Source organism: Falco naumanni, chromosome 5 (genome assembly GCF_017639655.2).
Source record: "Falco naumanni isolate bFalNau1 chromosome 5, bFalNau1.pat, whole genome shotgun sequence".
Classification (NCBI taxonomy): domain Eukaryota; kingdom Metazoa; phylum Chordata; class Aves; order Falconiformes; family Falconidae; genus Falco; species Falco naumanni.
This window is the reverse complement of record NC_054058.1, coordinates 31353794-31374688: the sequence shown is the minus strand read 5'-3', so window position 1 is coordinate 31374688 and position 20895 is coordinate 31353794. Positions and strand designations below refer to the sequence as shown.

The window sequence follows — 20895 nt, the reverse complement described above, 5'->3', positions numbered from 1 at the left end:
AATGCTGCCTGTAGTACCTTCTTTTTCCTTTTCTAGACCAGAGAAAAAGTTTTTTTAAAAAAAGTAGAAATTGTTCCAAAAATTTCAGTCTCTTGTCCATGGTGAATGTAGTCCTTTCCACCTGAAATATTTTGTTGATGCTTTTTATCTTATTTTAATTCCTGACTTACCTTAGAAACTAATAGTGTTGCAGAAGGATATTTTTATTCATCCCTTTAATGTAATATATAAGGAGCTTCCTTGGAGTGAACTAGCTTAATCTCCTTGCTGTAAAACTGTTTTCATTGACTTATAACTTGCTTCTAAATATTCTTTGTGCTTAAACTAAGAGGGGTGCTGGATAACTGAGTTTTGTTATTTGCTAGCTATTTTGATACTTTAATTAATTTTGTACATACACTCACAATATTGCAAAGATAAAGGAATACTTTTTCACTGGTGTTACCTATGAAATATACATGATATTCTTAAAACATTATTTCCTTTTTCGTCAAAGTCTTGCAGGAATTGCAAGTTGTAGTAGGGACTCCATTTATGAAACAATTTGTAAAGACTTAGTAAATGATTAGAAAGTATTTTAATAAAAGTTTGTAGATTTCTTAAAGAACTTAGGATCCAAGTGGTGAATAGGTGAATTTCAGCAGAAGATGATACCCCAGACATACGCATACACTTCCTTATATTTATACTATGCTTATTAAATTTTTAGTCATAATATTAATTATTTGTGAATGAATACCTAGTAGAAAGTTACATTTTCATTATATTAATGTGAAAAGGAGAATCTGTGAAAAGATACAGACTGCATAGAATATGGAAGTGCTAAGAGCATCCCACTTGATAGGTCTTTGATCTTAGCCATCTGCAGATCACTGATCTTCCTTTATTAGACCAGACCTTTTCTGTATTAAATAAATCAGCAGTTGAAAGAGAAGGGAGAATTTATAATTCTTATATAGGAAAACATTATTAGGTTGACCTATACCTAAACAGAGAATTAGCTGGCATGTCTTGATTTCCTAGATCTCCTGGGACCAACCTGCAGCAGCTTTGCACAATTGGATTCGAGGGCATGATAAAGTGCCTGGAGCATGGGCAATGATAGATGGCCAGGTATGCTCTGAAAACCAGAATATTCTTCTTTTCTATATCCTCTTTTTGACCTTTTTTATTATAAAACTAAAGGTGTCTGCATACAGGTGAATACAAATGGGAGTTACATTGGAGCAGCTCTCATCTAATGACTGTATGTTTGGTCTATATCTAGAACAAGCACCTTAAATGTACGGAACAGAGTAGTTAAGATTTTTTTTTAAATGATAGATCCATTTAATTCAAAGAAAGAGAAAAGCAGTATCTGAAAATAAATTAGGCATAGTATAAAGCAGTAAGTAAGAAGGGTAGAACCAGACTGCCAGTCATTCTTGGAAGTATGCATGCATTACAGTACAATGCAACCCATGCTGTACAGTGGGCAACATCACAGTGTTAACAGGAAAATGAAACACTGTGAGCTACTGAAATAACAAAGAAGGTTTTATTTTAAAGAGACTTGGGCCTAGATCATTTGCAGAAATAAATACATCTCATATTATCCAAGACCAACTACTTCCTTTCAGTGTATTAGAAGTACTATACATTTGATCCACATTGTAGTTGCACACAGTTTAAAAATCACATTATCTTTCCTGGCTGTGATGTCCAGATTTTGTTACTTACCTATTAATGATCTGCTGGTAGGCTGCTCTAAAAGTCTGGTTCTGCCCTAATGTCTAGGAACTGTTGCTGGTTTGAGAGCCCAGAAAGAACAGGAGAGCCCAGGAGAGAGGCAGTGTTCAGCACTGCCAGCCTGGGAGCAGAGCCAGACTCCGCTAGTCACAGTCAGGCTTCTGCTGGTCTTTCACTCAGGGCATGCACTGACAAAAGCTGCTTCTTTCTGCACTGGTTCCAGCACGCGCATTGTTACAGCTAAGCGGCTTTGCAGATTAGGCAGTCTGCAAAGTTGTACATGTTTTGGGTTGTAAAGGTACAGAAATATTCTTTTAACATGTTTTCATTGTGTAGGAATTTATATTTTATTTGTTTTACATTGAAGCTTTAATGTAATTAAAGCATAATTTCATTATTAGAATTTTAGAGCATGTTTAGAATCTGTGCACTTCTAATTACCTTTTTTTATAGGTGGTTACTTTTTACGGGTCATCATTACTTGACGCTTCAGTGCCTGCTGGACATGAGCTGGCAATAAAAGGTGCTTCAAGACCTGGACTTGTAACCAAGAATGGTCTAGTCGTTTTTGGTAATGATGGGAAAATGGTAAGTGCTCATCCTGGCAAACATGAGCATGGATGGAATAACTCTAGCCAGAAATGCAAGTAGTGGGAATTTTCAGGCTATACAAATCCAGCTGCTAATGACAGACAGCTAATTTGCTTGGAGTTTATTAATCCTTTGCCATGCTATAGAAAAGACATTCATGTTTTACTTCTCACTCAATCCATATTTATTTCCAGTGTGGCTTAGAATGTACAAATACTAGGAGAGAATCTGAAAGGTAGGAGTGTTAAATTACCTGCATCATAGCAGTTTTCCTGCCAGCCATTTATTTTACTATTTCAATAACCATATTAATGCCTAAAACCTCTTCATACAAGGCTGTATTACCTCCCAGATAATTTAAAATCATATCGTCTTGTTTTGCAGGTACTAGTGAGAAATCTGCAGTTTGAGGATGGGAAAATGATCCCTGCATCTAAATACTTCTCTGCTGATGAAACAACTACCCTGGAACTTACGGAAGATGAGAAAAAGATGGCAGAAGATATTAGGGTAATAAACTGCTTTAGTAAGATACTACTTCAGACGAAAGCATTACACATTTTTTGTAATAGGCAAGGCATATCTGATATTTAGCCATGCAAACTGTTTTTTAATAAAAACTACTCAAAGAATATGGGGTTTAGTTTTTAGTTATTGATGTTATTCAGGCAGAATTGGGAATTCACTGGAGTACTTACATGTCACTTTAGAGGAAAGTTTTCTTTCAGATACAAGTGATACAAAGACCGTGATTGTAGGGTTAGTTATGGTAAATACCTATGAATGATGAAGGTGGGAGTGAGGAAAAGCAAATGGACCTTCACCTCGCAACAGTGAGATTTTCAACACTGACAGACTTGAACAGTTCTGAAATCTTTCCTTCACTGTGGTGTTACTAGGATGTACTCAGAGTGGTCCTGTTGGAGAAGCTCCAGGGAGTCTTTAGAACAGCAGTCTTAAAGAGAAAAGCAGCAGTTTTCTAGCTGTACCTGCGTGTGCTGTCTGTCTTCTAGCACAGCCACACACAAGGGGCTAGCTGGCAGAGGGATGTGGGATGGGGCAGCTGGAGCAGAAAGCCTCTCACAGCTGGAGAGGCACTTTGCTGCCCTCTCCTGTAATCCTTCCTGCAGAGGATGTCAGGGGCTTAGCTGAAAACCACATTTATCATTAGAGTTTTGTGCCAGAGCCAACGAATGACAGATGTGTTCCCTTCTGCTAACTCTTGCTGCAGGGTCAATGGCTTTTGGTACAAGCCAGGCAGCCTGATGCACTGATGTTTTGAACTGCTGCTTCAAGATTACCTTGAACCTGCTTGCCAGCAAACTAAATGCTGCCTGGAGCTATTGACTGACTGAGACAACAGCAAAAAGAAATACAAACTCTTAGTTCATAACACTACCTGCTAACTCTGAAACCTAATTACCAGTTATTTCACTATTCATATTAGTGGAAATCTTCATGTCATGTGTGCGGCTTAAACTACTCCTCAGCTCTGCCCAGGTGCCAGAAATGCCATCAATCCAGTCACAAAGTGCTCCAGGCTGTCCTTGCCTCTGCTGGTGATATTATTTCATAATTCAGGGGAAAGTAATTGTTTGGAGGAAAAAGATATTTTAAAAATGGGCCTGAAAATCATTAGCATTGTACCATTCAGGTTTCTTGCCTTATTAGGTGAAATTAGCATGGACAAAATAATATATCTTTATAATTATGCTGAAGAATTTATTGACCAACATTATGTCTAGACAGTTCTAGAATCCTTTGAAATACTATGTGGTAGGCACAGATACCACAGAAAATACAGTTTCATAAATAGTTCTTGTAGGGGATTATTCATTATTGCCTCTGTTATATTTATGTATTATTAGGCTATTTGGAAAGGTATTTTGAGCAACGTTGCTGTAATTGAGGATTCCACAGACTTCTTCAAATCTGGAGCATCGTCTATGCATGTTGTCAGGTAAAAAAACCCTCAAAATAATAAAAGTTTGAAGGCAAAGTTAATGGAAACAAAGTTGTCATGGTGCTTCTAAATCAGAGTCAATCAAGTAGTGTTAAAAAAAAAAATCCACCTGTGTTTTCCAGTACTCTGACTATTCCCTTTTCTACCTTTGAAAATGTAGTACGTTGCTGCTCCCAAAATTAGAAGTTCTGATGTAATCTTGCTCTTTGTACTGAAGGAAAATTCCCCTTAACTTCAGGAACATCAGCCACACGGGGGAGCATGGTCATACTCAAACTTGTCAGCATGCAGTGACAGGTAATCTCAAGACCAGGAGGCTGATTGGGAAGCTGAGCAAAGAATTCCCCAGAGCGAAAAGAGGAGCCTTTCACAGAAGGAATTGAGCCCATGCTTAAAAGTGCACCGAGTTCATCCTGCGTTATGTTACCTTCTTTTTGCAACTCGGATATTCCAGGCCATAGTACAAAACCAGCATTTTATTATTTTTTTTTAAAACCAAACTTATTATTGCCCTTATTACTTACCAGTCTTGTAGAGCTCTGAATGTCCTCCATGTATTGGTTAGAGTAGTCCCATACACTATTTAATCAGTTGATATATTCTATTTGTAATTTATTTCCAAAAGTTTACCTAAGAGTATTTCAGAACTGACGTTTTCTTTTCCTTAACACCCACAATAAAACCAACAGATTTCAGTAAAATGCACAACTTTTGTGCCATTGTTGTCAGGGAAACACACACACATTTTCATGCACACAAACTGGTGCCCAGTTTTGGTCCCTCTTGACCTTTTAATGAATTATCTGAAGAATTCTTTCATTTGTAATTAAACTTATTCTTTCTGCAAAATCTTTAGAATGCTAGAAGAGATTAAACAGAAATACAGTGAACTTCAGCTGCAGAATGAAGATGTGTATATGGCCACTAAATTTGCAGACTTTATTCAAATGGCTGTCAGAAAATTCAGAGGAGAAGACAAAGAAGAGGAGTTAGTCATTGATTATGTAAGACCTTTTATTTTGCCTTTATTGCTTAGTCTTCCTTGGGCTTGGGGGGAGGGCAGACAATGCATTTTATTAGACTGCTTGATGGAGTAGGAAAAGCGAACAAATATTTAGTCATACAAACTCTTCTTTGTAACTCTTTTTTCAACTTTTATATATTTGCATTTGGGAGGGAAGGATATATAATGTCATTTACAGTGTTCCAGAAACCAGCAGAGCTAGAATATGCGGTAGAGTAGCTCACCCTGCCAGTATGCTTCAGTCAGAATGGTTCTGGACCGTCTGCTTTCCAGAGGCAAGCAGTGCTAGATTTTTCTCCAAAGAATCTGTTCAAAAAAAACTGTGTGAAAGGAAGATTCAGGTTTTTTTAAGTCATTAAGCAAGTCAGGATCTTTTGAATTTGGGAATTATGTATTTGATTGAAGTCCACTAAAGCCAGCCTTAACCAGGGTTTAGTATTGGTTTGAACATAGAGATCCAATGGTAAAAAGTACAGAAATCTGCTTAACTATCTCAGAATATGGTCATTGGCATTCAGGGAGAATAAGATTTCCATTTCATTTTACTCTTCTGTCCACTCTTAACAGCCATATATACATCTGAAAATGCATCTGGATGTTGGCTGCAGATATCAAAAGCTTGTTAAGATACATTAAAATCTTTGTTATTAAAAATGTAAAGAAATTTGTTATTTCACTCTTAGGTTTCAAAAAATATGAACAACATGACTGTGAATATGCCATACCAGTGTTTCATAAATGGGCGATTTGTAAATGCTGATGACGGGAAAACATATGACACTATAAATCCAGCAGATGGATCAGTAAGTAATTTCTAAATATGATCAATACCAGTTTATTTCAATTTCCTTGCCTATTAAAAAATCCAAAACATGAACTGAATATTGCTAATTTCAAACCCATACAGTACACGTTAAACAGCACCTAGAAATAATGTGAAGTTTCAATTTACTTACCAGTTTGCATATTCTGTAGTTTTTCCATTTCAGTCAAGATGCACAGCAAAAATAATCTACTTCCACTTCAACTATTATGTCATTTTCCATACCCACCTGTATGCTTTACTTCGATTTCATTCTTTTTTAGTTTTGCAAACAAAAATTGCTGAAGTTTAGATGCTAAAGAAGTATTTCTTTTAGGATATTGTATCTATTTCGTGTCAGTTGTCAACTTCAGGTTTTATTTTACTTTTTTTTACAAATCTGATGTCTTAGGGCAAGTATGACTTTAAAATATCCCTTTAAATTCCCTGTAAGAAAAATGACTGTCCAGTAGGAAAATACATACAATTGCACTTCAGTTCTGAACTACTGAATCTTTAGAGCAACTCATAACTATGAATTATGAATAAGAGGGGTGATTCTGATGTCCCTGTAATTGTCATTTAATTCTGGAGTAAATAAATTCTGCTGAAATGCCACATATTTCACTATCATCAGAAGTCAGACTGCTGCTTTTCCTGAAACTCATTACAGAATAGAATAAAAGTTATAACAATTCTGTATTAGTATTTACAGTGTGTGTATCTATAGAACACAATCATCATAAAATACGTGTGTATATGGTGGTTTACGGTAACAGCAGCTCCATTCTTAAGAAATGGAGCGTACGGGAGTCATTTTAGCAGGTTTAGATCATAATACCACATATAAAGACTTCCAACTTTTGTAATACCACATTGATTTTACATGTCATAGAATCATAGAATTGTAGAATGGTTTGGGTTGGAAGGGACCTCACAGATCACCTAGTTCCAACCCCCTGCCACGGGCAGGGACACCTTCCACTAGACCAGGTTGCTCCAAGCCCCATCCAACCTGGCCTTGAATGTTTCCAGGGATGGGGCATCCACAGCTTCTCTGGGAAACCTGTTCCAGTGCCTTGCCACCCTCACAGTAAAGAATGTGGAAAGAGAAGGTGAAATCCAGTGGGACAATGCACCTTGCTGTGAAGAAGAAGAAAGATCTAGGAATCTGAGGCCCTCCAGTGTCCTCCAAATTCTGCCACCTCAGTCGTGTCTGAACTCTTTGCAGCCTGACTCACCCATGGCAACTGCTGGGGTTGAGGATATTAAGTATTTGCTTATACCCAGTCGAGAACTTTAGGAGGAAAGAGTAACATCCTGCATCCCAGCCTTTCAGCTGGAGCTAACACAATGCTACCTTTGGACAGATAATAGCCAGTGTGTCTTCTGCTTCATTGGCTGATGTTGACAAGGCCGTGGCAGCAGCAAAGGAGGCATTTGAAAATGGTGAATGGGGAAGAATGAATGCAAGGGAAAGAGGGCGACTCATGTACAGGTATGTGAAGGGCAGCTTGTGTTTGTTTCCTTTTCTTAAATCTCATGGGCTTGTTCCTCTGCAACATTGTTGTGTACGGTTTCTCAATTTGGTGGATATTCATAGTCCCTCTGTCAGAGGAACCAGACTACCCATCTTTTCATCCCCTGATTTACTTCAGTGTACCAACCTCAGGTCTTGGCTGGCTAACATTTCTTGTAGCAGAGAGGAAACTTGTGATCTCTCACTGACACCATTTTTTAAATTATTATTTATGAATGGAAACAAAGAATTTGAGGAAAACCTAACCAGAACACCATATCCTTATGAACCAAGTAGGTGTAATTAAAAAAAAAAAATTAAAAAATGCCACGTTTTACAAGACATTGCAGGCATCTTAGTGAAAGAGAATGAAAGCAAACCTGAAAATTATGTTTGTCTCATAAAGTATGTGACCAGGCCTTGGAAAAAGGCCTTCAGGACTCTAAAAGGGTTGAGTAGTCATCATAACAGAAAACAGGCAAGTCAGAACTCATTAAAATTAAAAACAGTTGATCATTTAAATTTGTTGCAAGTATGCACAGATTCAAAGCATGTACAAACTTGGCTTTAATTTGTATTAGGATTGCTTGAGAGCCCAAGTTAACTCTGTCCTGAAGAGAAACTTTTAAGGTCTTAGAACTACTGCTCTGTGGTTTAGACTTGCAAGATTTGCAAGTGTAACTGTGTTGGAAAATGTATGGAAACATATGGAAAATGTAACTGCCCTACACTCCATAGATTATTCCTGGATTACACTCTTCTCTGCTTAGGTGACTGGTTCTTTAGGATAGTTATACCGGAGTGTTTATGTTGCAGACCACTCCCAGTATAAATAAAGGCCCTCTCTGGTTCACCTTAATTCAAACAAGGCCCCGTTTTCTCTGGCCTCGGTTCAAACCAGAGATTTTGAGCGCTGGAACAAAGAGAAGGTTTGTACCATTAAAGCCCCTAGCTCTGCTACTTTGTCTTAAGGAGTCATTAATAGAAGATATTTAGCATGCGTTATTCTCTGGAGACATTCAAAACCTGCCTGGACATGACTCTGCGCAACCTGCTCTAGGAGAACGTGCTTTAGCAGAGGGTTGGACTAGATGATCTCCAAAGATCCCTTCCAACCCTGACCGCTCTGTGATTTTGCGATTAGCTAGGTCCTTCTCCTTTGTCCCTGACATGCCATATCCATTCTTTTAGACATTACTGCCAATGACCTGTAGCTGGGTCTCCAAGATACAGTTAAAATGGATATTAAAGAGCATTTTTCCACATCCCTGCAAATGCTTTAAACGGGCAGAATTTACATAATGGACAAATAAGTTTCACACCCAGTTTTGAATACTCAATAGGATCTAAAATGCACTTGGTTAAGCTCTTAAAATCACATGGGAGCATTGATTATATGTCAGAGTACTAAGGCACAGATGGAAGCTTAAGAAAAAACATTGATGCATCTGTTCCACTGCCATGTGAGAGATCAAAGATTGAACGTAAAAATTAATTCATGCAGACCTCTCTGTCTGAGCAGGTGACCACTAAAATTACAAGAGCTTCTCATAAGTATAGGTACCTGCCTGTGCAGCTCCATTATTCAGACACTCTGATAGCTACTATTAACATAATATTTACCACAGTCTTACTTAACTCACTGTGTTGCTTCATAAATAACAGATGGAGAACTTGAGGCCCAAGGAGACCATGGGCCACATTTTCAAAGGTACCAAGGCATATAAAATTCAATCTGCATTTACAGCTTAGGAGCTCTATCTTTGGACATCTGAGTGCCTTTGAAGCATCTAACATTTTAGTCCAAGTTCAGGCAATACAAAACAGCGTTATGAAACTAGGTTTCTCACATCTTACGTTAGGATCATGAGTACTCCTTCTTGGTACTTTTGATTACTTGACACTTCTTATGTTGTTGTGTATTTGCTTTCTAACTTACTAGTCTGATTTTCTATAATTGGCTCATTGTATTACAACAGGAGTACATCTTTTCTAGTTACTATTTTATTTACAAAACCATAACTGAATAGTCAGGTAAGCTTTCACAGTTCATGTCTTCATCCAGTGTCTACCACAGCCAATGTGAAAACATTTGCAGATTTAACAGGCAATTGTTCAAGCTTTTACTGATATTAATGAGCAGTGTCTCCAGTGCTCCACCTCCAAATTCAGTGGGAATGCTATTTTAGTTACTATTCTTTGCCATACCAAATAGCATTGTAGGCTGTCAATGGTTAGATGTCACTTCTCTTTGATGTGGATTTGTAATGTTTTTATTAAAGACTTGCAGACCTGATGGAAGAACATCAAGAAGAGTTAGCAACAATAGAGTCTATTGACTCAGGAGCTGTCTACACTTTAGCTTTGAAGACCCATGTTGGAATGTCTGTGCAAACATTCAGATACTTCGCTGGGTGGTGTGACAAAATTCAGGCAAGTGAATATGTAAAGGTAATAATCAGTGGCAGTGCTTCTCTAGACCTTTTGTTGTTGTTGACACAGTGTCAAAAAGCAGTGTTAGCAAAAGTAATCAAAGAATCAAAAAATAAAGCAAAAGTAGAATTTTACCTAAAATGGGTCTCCCTGACAATACAAAAGGACACAGTCTGCTTCCAGTTGGAGAATATGGATTTAGAATACGACTAAATATCTAAGAAGTCACTTGAGGTGTCACAGTGGATATGCATGCTTAGTCAGCTCTTGATTATTCGTGGAGCAGAATGTCGTTGTGGTCATCACGTGAGTAAGTGCAGAGACTCATGTTCTGTGTTAGATTCCGACCAAAGCTGGTGAGTTCGCTTGGTGGCACAGGTTCAATAGCATTTCCTCAAGTATCTTTCAGATCGACAGTCAAAAATATCATTCAGCTCTTTTTCATCCCTCACACCCTCATTATATTTTCTTCCATCCTTCTGTTATCTATGCTTTTATTTCATTCCAATGAAAATTGGGAGTTGACTACAGTATCTATAGTAGGAAATCATACAGTAGAAACATCCCTGCCCCTTTCACTGATGCAAAAATGCTTCTGGTTTTGAAGCCTACTCTGTGGCTTTCCAAAACATTCTTATATGGCAAATATATTTGTAATAAAAATGATTAAACAGTACCAAGATTTGTCCCTCCTCTGCCTTCTAGGGTGCTACAATTCCAATTAACCAGGCTCGGCCAAACCATAATCTAACGTTCACCAAGAAAGAGCCAATAGGGTAAGTATCACTTTTATCTTCTTAGTGTCAGCCTTGACATACAGGAAAGCCATTCAAAAGCTCTAATAAAAAAATGTAATCTTTTCCTCTTTTTCCCTACCGTAAGTGTCTGTGCAATTGTTATCCCTTGGAATTACCCGCTGATGATGCTTGCATGGAAGAGCGCAGCATGCTTGGCTGCAGGCAACACACTCGTACTCAAGCCAGCTCAGGTAAAACCAACAGGGAATGTACAGATGTCTCAGGTCCTTCACTCTTTGTTCAGGCAAAATAATTCAGGCAACCTGGCAAATTTCACCCGTAGGTTTGACCTGTCATATGTACCCATAGGATGACCATGTCATTGTTTTAAAGTGCATGTATAATAATACAAATTGCCATGGTGATACAGGGTACTGATTGTCCTTCATTCTGCTCTGATGCTACTCTCATTTTCAAGAATGAGTTCTTTTCCACAAGAAGCGATAATTTTTAATTTGTTGATACTCTGAGCCAGAAGATGAATATTGTATCAAAATTAAGATGTATTGAATGTAAAAGATATCATCATACATTTAATTAAAACAGGAGACCTAATATGTATGTTTCTACTTAGGTCACTCCTCTGACTTCCTTGAAGTTTGCAGAACTCTCAGCTAAAGCTGGATTTCCTAAGGGTGTTATAAATATTCTGCCTGGTTCAGGTAAAACTTCAACTAATCATTTTTCTGGGAAGAGTAGGTCATGCTAAAACTGGTGAACTAGTGTTTTATCTTTTTGAAGACCTATTACATAAGTGCACGTATCTTCATTGGTAGTAGGCCTGCATCTGTATCATACAGCGATTTCATGTATTTCCAGAACACAATTGGAAAAATCTGTATGTCACCTGGCTCTAGCTGGTAGGAGCTGTCAGCCTACACCCTTCACAAGTTCACACAAACAGTATGAACACTCTGAAAAAGGATGTATTACAGAGAAACATGTTTCACTTGATTGTAAAACTTTATTTTTCTCCTAATCTTACCATCCATTGGAAATATTTAAATGTGGCTGTGAGACTTGGAGCAAGCTGGTAAGATGTGTATTGGTCACTATAGGTAAGTGACGGTCCACAGCATGTTACCTGATGTCACCATTTTCCTCTTTTCCCTAATGAAGAAAAGCAACAAAGTGGCTGTATGGGTGTCATGGTGTAACCCTGGCTGGCAGCTAAGCACCACGCAGTCGCTTGCCCAGTCCCCTCTGGTGGGATGAGGGAGAGAATCAGAAGGGTAAAAGCGAGAAAACTTGTGGGTTGAGATAAAGACAGTTTAATGGGTAAAGCAAAAGCTGTTCTTCCAAGCAAAGCAAAGCAAGGAATTCATTCACTGCTTCCCATGGGCAGGCAGGTGTTCAGCCATCTTCAGGAAAGCCGGGCTCCATCACACATAACAGTTACTTGGGAAGATAAACACCATCAATCCGAACATCCTTCCTTCCTTCTTCTTCCCCCAGCTTTATATACTCAGCATGATGTTCTGTGGCATGGGATGTCCCGTTGGCTAGTTGGGGTCAGCTGTCCTGGCTGTGTCCCCTTCCAATTTCTTGTGCCCCTCCAGCCCTCTCACTGGCAGGGCCTGAGAAACTGAAAAGTCCTTGACTTAGTATAAGTATTACTTAGCAACAACTAAAAATATCAGCATTGTTCTCACAACAAATCCAAAACACAGCACTGCACCAGCTGCTAAGAAGAAAATTAACTATATCCTAGCCGAAACCAGGACAATGAGGCAGGCTCTGTTACAAATTAGATTATTCCACCTACAGTGGAATATTAGGAAGGAAGTTCTTTAGTCCAGGCAGATGGGAGAATTTGCAGACACTAACGCGATCCAAGTTAACTAATACTAAATTCTTCATAGTCATATGAAGAATAAAGCTGTACATATAAATAAGGATGTGTTATTGTACTTGACTGACATCTTGTCAGCTCTTCCTGGTTACAGTGCTGCTGTGGGAGTAGTAAAAATTGCCGATGTACGGTCAAGTTACACTGTTTTCCTCCCCGCAGGTGGCTTAGTGGGACAGCACCTGTCTGAACATCCAGATGTTCGCAAAGTTGGATTCACTGGTTCAACACCAACTGGCAAACAGATCATGAAGAGGTACTCTCAGCAAAAGATTCAGAAATAAGCACTGCTTAATCTAGCTCTGAAGTATTTTATTAGCTATATTGTGCATGAAGCAGTAATAGAACAGCAAAATTACATATGGGTTTTTTACATTTATGTAGAATTGTAAGTCACTATAGGAAAATAGAGGTTTATACATTTTCACTAGTTATAATTCAAAGGAAATACTGAAATAAACTATCTAAAAGTTTCTTTTATATGATTATTTATATTTTTTTGCAGTGCAGCCACTAATCTGAAGAAAGTTTCTCTTGAACTTGGTGGTAAATCCCCATTGATCATATTCAGTGACTGTGAACTTGACAGAGCTGTAAAAATGGTAATGTTACTTGGAAGTAAAATATATTTAAAGACTTTGTGATACATCCTCACAGTATTGCAAAATTCTTCTTGACTTGCCAAAAACTGCAGTAGGGAGCCCTTGCATGAAAAATCATGCGACCTGTTAGAAAACACCCTCTTTTTCTACAGGATGTTTCTTTATGCCAGCACAATTCAACTGTTCATGCTGCACCAAAAAGGCAGGGATCAGTACTACATGAAATATACATTAGAAAATGCTGGAAAGTATTTTCACTAGCCAAGTTAACATCATAAAATTTATTTGCCAAAATCTGATACTAAAAAAAAGAGTGCTTAAAAAATAAAAGCCTGAAAGTGAGTTAAAATACACAGTGAGCTCCCACAGTGAGCTGCCATATAGTTATTAATTCACCATCAGTCATCGTAGTCCACTTTCCCCGTAAGCATAATGTATTTACAGTTCATAAATAAGATGTGCAAACGAGAAATTCAGTGGGTTTAGTGAGCTTATTTCCTGCTCAGGTAATCTGATTCATCAAAATGACAGCAGATGCAGTTTACTCGTTAAGAAGCAAATACGTCTTCCACACTGTACTTACCCAAAGTGCTAATTCTATGAATTCTCTAAACCAGCATAAGCAGGTACTGCTACCAGGAAGAAGCTAATTATACACTCTCTCCGTTTTTGGAGTGTCTTTTGGCAGGACTGAGAGAATAATAAAAGCTGAAACTCTGCAGTCAGTGCACTGTTTGGCCCTACTCCTATTCTCAGCTGTAGAATTGACAGGGCGATGCAGAGGTTGGCCTGAGCTATACCTGACATTGATAGCTTTAAATGGTTGTGGAAAAAATGCTTTCTTGATATTAGCGCACGAACCCCCTCATACCTGCTAATGCCAGGACCCCAGGCTTTTACAGCTGCCAGAAAACTACTTTTTAGAAATTTTATTTGTCCTGTTCTTCCTTTCCCCACCTTCCTGGAAAAACAATGGCAGGTGTTAGTTCTTGATAAGTAAAAAAAGGAACAAACTGCATGGGGTCTGAATCCACACTCTTGAAACAGGAGGTTCTCTGCAGATTAGAGTTAGATAATGTTCTGTTTGGTTACATGCAACTTCCAACACACACAAGCAGCATTGCTCAGTGGATTAGCACAGTTTTATATTCACTGGTCATGCTGCCAGCCCTCTTCTCTGTGATGCCGCAGCAGGTGTTTCTGTGGAATGCTGATGGAAATGGCAAGAGTACTGATAATGGGTTCATCCTGAGCTATTTGGCTCCATGGAAGTTTGTTTGCCAGTTATAAGATTAGCCTGTTTGTTGCATTGATGATGTCCTTTTATGTAAAGCATTATGATTTGAGGGTCACAAACACTGAATGCAACCCAAGGGAACAGAATGAAAAGGAAACTGAACTGAAAAGGATGCATACAAATATCAATGTTTTTTTTCCCCCTGATCAGGGTATGGGAGCAGTGTATTTCAACAAAGGAGAAAACTGCATTGCAGCTGGCAGGCTGTTTGTGGAAGAATCAATCCATGATGAATTTGTTAGAAAAGTGGTAAGGTATTTAAGGAATAAAGTTGAAACATACTTCGCTATGGCACAAAGATCCGCTATTTTTATAGACGCTTGCATTTCTTCTTATTTTCAGTTGCTTAATTTCTTGTTACTGCTTATGATAGGCAATGCTGCTTCTTGGGAGCCTCTTACAGGGTTAACAGGAAGGCACTGAAGGGAGCTATTTTTGTCAGTAATGCACAGTTAAGTGACATTGAAATAGATATTGTACCTTCAGTGATATTTTGTATTTGACTAGGAAAGTAAGATTTAAAAAATCACTAAACTTAAGTCAATGTGATTGAAGGCTGCTGTGAAGTTTAAAAAAAGGCCTATTGGAGGTGTACCTAGAATAATACAAAAGTCGTGATTAAAAATCCAATAGTCACCACACTGTACCACTGGAGAATTCCTTTATTTAGCTCAAGAATAGAAGATCACTGTCATAACCCATTTACCACTAGTAAAAGCTAACATTTTACATGTCTGTCTTAATATCAGAAGAGAATGGATACATGAAAACAGGATTAAAAACTTTCAGAAGTAACCAGAGATTATCAAACATAAGACAAAGCCTAATTTTAGAAAAGGATGAGCATTCCACCTTTTAAGAATCCAGCCCTTCTTAGAGCCTAACTTCATAGCACAAAAAGTTAAGCATCCCATATCACTAGTGACTTTAACAACTATTTGCTACATTATGTAACTTCATTTTAATTGGGTAACCCTTAGGTGGAAGAAATAAAAAAGATGAAAATTGGTGACCCACTTGATAGATCTACAGATCACGGTCCACAAAATCACAAGGCACATTTGGAAAAGCTGCTGCAGTATTGTGAAACCGGAGTAAAAGAAGGAGCCACTCTAGTGCACGGAGGAAGACAAGTACATAGACCAGGTAAAATACTGTTCAGACGCGTTTGGAACTTTTACACTCTAAACAAAAGCCATCATGATTGTCTCTGCTGCATTATGTGAAGCAGCACTACCACGGGAGCAGTAAGCCCAAGATAGCACTTGAGAACAGGGCTTTCAAGTCTCATTTTAAGAGAAGCTGTGCAATTGAAGCATAATATACAAAACTGAATCAGAATCTAGTCTGTATGGGAATCTTTTGCTCATTTATTCCTGTTGTTTGTGAGGCATTCAGGCCTTTTTTGCAACACCCTTGAACTATCAAGAGCCGTAAGTATAACTGTATCAATTTAGATCAAACTAACACTAAAGCTGAGGAAACTAGTAGCAGAGTTTGCATAAGGTTATTATTATCAAAAGCCTTTTTTGCCATATAGATGATATGTATGCTATGTTCAGTGGGCAGGCATGAAAGCAACATTTTCTCATGGACATCTGTCCTTTGTCAATAATGAAGGAGAAACATTTGCATCAGAGTTTCAAAACATGATGATTACATTCCTAAATAAAATGAAAGTAGAGATTTATGACTATATGAAATCGGTGTAACAAAACTAAATAGGAGATCTTATGGAAGAGGGTGGCATTTATGTAAAATCTTTGACATTGATTTTACCCACTCGCACTGAACACACTTACTCACCGCGATGTAGGTGACCAAGATTGCTCGTGTATAACTTGATTGGCAACAATGAGCTAGCTTTTGGACACCCTTCAGAAATGAACAGTCATTATGAGGCAATTCTTTACCTCAGAATTTTCTTTACTTCAGCATCCATAAATCTCAGCCAAAGTTACTGCCCACTGCATGTTTTCCCTTGTTTGGAATATACCAATCTTTATGACTACAGTCTATCTTCTTGTTGGGTAACAAGAAAAACAGTGGCTTCTGTGACCTTGTCTTCCAGCTGTCAGAGCACAGGGTCTTGCCCTGAGGAGTCGGCGGGGCTGTGGCACGCAGACCTTCTGGCCTGGCAAGGAACAGCACATGCTGGTTTTCTGATCAATACAGGCCATTCTTTTACCCTTTTTTCTTGCTGATTCTGTGGTGTTTATGCACCTGCATTTCCGTTCATGCTTCATTAATTTCAATCTTGATATTTCCTGTGTCAAGTCTCAGTGTAGCTGTGGAAAGGAGATGGCCTGGACAATGCAAACCACAAAGTATTTTCACCATGCTCGAATGATGCTCTGTCCTCTGTTTAGGTTTCTTCATGGAACCGACTGTATTCACAGATGTTGAAGACCATATGTATATTGCCCAGGAAGAGTCCTTTGGTCCTGTGATGGTGATTTCTAAATTTAAAAATGGGTATGTTCTCCTCTGGTTACTATTAGAAACTTTTATTTTCTCATTTGCGCCCGAAGTGTAGCAATGATAGCATATATAATATGTTTTTGTTAAATCTTGTAAGACCAGTCTGAATCCCCAGATACTCTTCCAGCTAAATTCTGAGAAAATACCCTTTTTAGTAGCGGGTATCCTGCTCCACGTTGATGTAGAACTAATGCTATTAGCAGTGTGTGAAGGGATAGAATGCAGCCATAAGTGCCAGATCTTAAATAAGACTTAGTATTCAGTGAAATATTTTTACTGAAGTTGGTGTGGTAATTGCAGTAGCTTAATCAAATTACAAAATGTGTATTTTTTCCAGTGGAATCACTTGTTTTTCTCAGTCTTTCGTGATATAGTGGTGTTGTGCATTGTGTAACATTGGTACATTACTGTTGCAAATGAAAATCCCTCTGTATATTTTGTTAGCCTGCCAGTTCTAATAGCTTTCATTCCAATTCATAAGAATTATTTTACACATAGATGAGATTCAACCCTATGTAGAAACTTCATATAACTGTCTCTACAAGTTTCCATTTTTTGCAGTTTGATAATGCAGTTAAGAACCAGCCACCGATAACCCTTCACATCTATAAATTATGTATGGTGACAAGGGACTGTGTTGAATTTTTTAAAGTTTTAAATTATTATGGATTTTTGAAGCTATATGGAAATGAGATGCAACTAGAAAATAGTGCTCTGGACACGGCCTGAAAAGTTCTGTTTGATGGAAGTCTGAATTTCAGCATTTATTCTCCATTAACTTGTAAAGCAGGCCAAAATTTTAGCAAATAGATTCATAATCTGCTGCCAAGCTTTGCTTTAATCCTTAAATTGTACTGTAGCTGAGCAAAGTTGGTAGGCATACTGCAACTTTTCCTTTGACTTTTCTTAGTGTAGAACTTAACCATTGAAATGTAAGGTTACAAGCTTTCCAAGTTTGAAGCAAGGGTATGAATCTCCATAGATCTGTCAGATTGACACACAGATTAGTCTTTAATAAGGTGTCTTAAAAAAGCTAACTGGAGAACAGCGAGCATGGGAAAAGGTGCTTCAGTGCATCGCTAACACTGATTTTACCTAGTTGCAGTTAAGTAATTTCTTTCCCCCGTAGGGATGTCGATGGAGTGCTGCGACGGGCCAATACCACAGAATACGGCTTAGCTTCAGGAGTTTTCACAAAAGACATAAGCAAAGCTCTCTACATCAGTGAAAAGCTAGAAGCTGGAACAGTTTTTATCAACACATATAACAAAACTGATGTGGCAGCACCATTTGGTGGATTTAAGCAGTCTGGCTTTGGGAAAGATTTAGGTAAGTTGTTCTCTCCCTCTCTCCTTTCTCATGTGACAGTCCAAACCAACGAAAAAACCACCTTAGCTGTGCACAGCATATCTAGTAAAATGTGGACTATGGATGCATTTCCTGCATCTCCCACATTTCTCCAGTTACAGTAATCTAGTTGCTCTCCCATCCCTACAATATTCCTGCCTCAATACCTCCAGTTCAGCACTTCCTGTACGTTTGCTATAATAATGCTACAGCACACAGAATATTCCTCTACAGCTCCTTTCAGAGCAGTCAAATTACAGCTCATCCAGAGCTGCGTACAGGCTACCGAATGTCGTCGACAGCAACAGTATTGGCCAGAACCTTTCCTTTCCCTCAGAATGATAATTTAGGTTTCTCCTCTAAATCTGTAAGAGCAGGGGAAACATTTTTATGTCTTAAAATGTCATCAAAATTTTCCAACAGCCACAGAGGAAGATGCATTACAAAAAGCTTTTCTTTTCAAAACCATTTTTAAAATAAGTGGAGTCTAGTCTGTCAAACTTTACAAGTCTGGACAGAACAAGCCTTGTGGCAAAGAAAAATGAAAGAAAAAAATAGTCAGATTTTTGCTTTTGGAATCTCTAGCAAGCGTCAGACATTTCCTGAAACTAAAATGAGTAATATTATCAGGAAAAAAAAAACCCTACAAATTTTTACACAGCTTCTCTGCCTAGAAACTTTTAACATAGGCAAACCGAAGTGTGTAAATTCAGCTCTGAACCCCCAGTGGCTACCCTACCTAGAGACTGCCACCCGGTCCCACCCAGGTGGCTGCTTGTTACATTCCAGCTCCTTTTTCCTTCCACATCTATTGGGTTTGGCCTGTTGTCAAACCAGTTCTGTAAATCTCAGTGGGAGGGTAAGTTAATTAGTTTTCATTGTTCCTTAAGGACTCAAATATTGGCTACAGCATTTTAAATTTTTTCTTAATGATGCCGTTAGAGTCTCTACAACATCCTCTAATTTAGCTGCTATTCTAACTGATGAATATTGTCCTTGTACAGGTGAAGAAGCTCTTCATGAGTATCTCAGAACCAAGGCTATCACTGTGGAATATTAAAAGTAACAGCTTCACTTGGAAAGTAAACTTTTGGGCCAGTTTGAATCTTAATGACTCCATGAAGCGCTTAATACCATGCCCAGGATATGCTGTCTGCAGTGCTACAACTGAAAAAGAAAACAAACCCAAACCAAAACAACCATTCCATGGATAAGTTTCTATAAATCAGGTCAAAATTTTAAGTTTCCCTGACAGATAAAAGCATTTGGAAATGAACCTGAAGTTATTTAAATTATGCAGCAGCAGCTATTAGCGCAATGCCCCCCAAAACCCCAAGAACGTGGTTTAGTTTATTTTTACAAATACAACTGAAGAATGAGTTCTCACATGCCTACTTCTTATTTGTGTGAACATAATATTTACATAACCATTTTAAATCCTTAGTCATTAGGCTTCTCTTAAAGTTGAACTAAAATATACCAATTATGCCATTTTTGCTATAAACCAGTTCGTTTTACAGCAGCAATTAAACGTTCTGCTCTGGTGATCCTTCAGCAGCACAGAAGACCTTTGTGCCATAAGAAGTAAATCAATGCAAGAAAGTGCACTTACTATGATCTTTGTATAGTACATACAGAGTTGAACCTTGGTGTTAAACTATGCATATCAAGATAAAGTTACTGAAAATATTTTCTATCTTTTTGTTGATATGGAACATGTGATCTGCCTGCAATTTGAAAGGTGGTTACATTAACAGATTAAAATCACTTTTTGTGTCTGTGCACACAGAGTGTTATCACTGTTTTATACAGCACAATTATTACTGTGTCTTTCATACTTTTTTTTTTTTTTAATCTGTGGGAAAATCCCTCATAAAATGACTGAGTTAAGATGTTGGCTTTCAAACTTTCTACAATTTAAAGGAAATTTTCCATAGATCTGTGGGCGGCCATTAGAAGTAGCAGTCCCATTCTTTGATTCCCATCCTTCCTCTTTGCTAAAATATTCTGTGGTTTAATCAGTTAATCCCAGTAAATCATGTCCCCATTCTATTTTTAAGAAGCCGCATTGTGAAAGAAAGACCAGAATCCTTATTATTTCTCACCATAAATACTACAGAAACAGATACTAAAACTATAGCTTTAAGTATGGGATTAAAAGTAAATTCTCTAAGTAATTGCAGGTTTCAAGTCATGACAGTAATATTTCAACAAATACAATAGAGAAAATTTTACTTTAATGGTGCAGAAAATACAAAGTTCCTTTAAGAAACAAATAATGACATCCAGGAGCATGATACTTCTGAAATGCAAAATGATCCACGAAGTAAATACAACAGTCCAAATCACCACATTTGATCAATCTGAGGTAAGTATGAATGAGACATACTTTCACTGATTTTGGCTTCACATGTGTTTCAAGCTAACCTAAGTACAGGCCAGCTGAGAATTCACCTTTTTAT

The 20895-nt window shown here is 38.0% G+C and overlaps 1 protein-coding gene across 1 annotated transcript in view; it reads left to right on the top strand.

Moving 5' to 3' along the window:
- ALDH1L2 (aldehyde dehydrogenase 1 family member L2) overlaps positions 1–20217 on the top strand; it is a 33823-nt gene extending 13606 nt beyond the window's left edge. The window contains exons 6-23 of the mRNA XM_040595269.1: positions 1024–1113; positions 2182–2316; positions 2704–2829; positions 4188–4279; positions 5139–5286; positions 5990–6109; positions 7479–7606; positions 9910–10060; positions 10766–10836; positions 10943–11048; positions 11432–11519; positions 12869–12962; positions 13212–13308; positions 14756–14854; positions 15586–15751; positions 16975–17080; positions 18216–18415; positions 19438–20217. Of these exons, the coding sequence (XP_040451203.1) occupies positions 1024–1113; positions 2182–2316; positions 2704–2829; positions 4188–4279; positions 5139–5286; positions 5990–6109; positions 7479–7606; positions 9910–10060; positions 10766–10836; positions 10943–11048; positions 11432–11519; positions 12869–12962; positions 13212–13308; positions 14756–14854; positions 15586–15751; positions 16975–17080; positions 18216–18415; positions 19438–19493 (2073 nt within the window). The 3' untranslated portion in view covers positions 19494–20217. The remainder of the gene's footprint in view (positions 1–1023; positions 1114–2181; positions 2317–2703; positions 2830–4187; positions 4280–5138; positions 5287–5989; positions 6110–7478; positions 7607–9909; positions 10061–10765; positions 10837–10942; positions 11049–11431; positions 11520–12868; positions 12963–13211; positions 13309–14755; positions 14855–15585; positions 15752–16974; positions 17081–18215; positions 18416–19437) is intronic.
- The last annotated feature ends 678 nt before the right edge of the window (positions 20218–20895 follow it).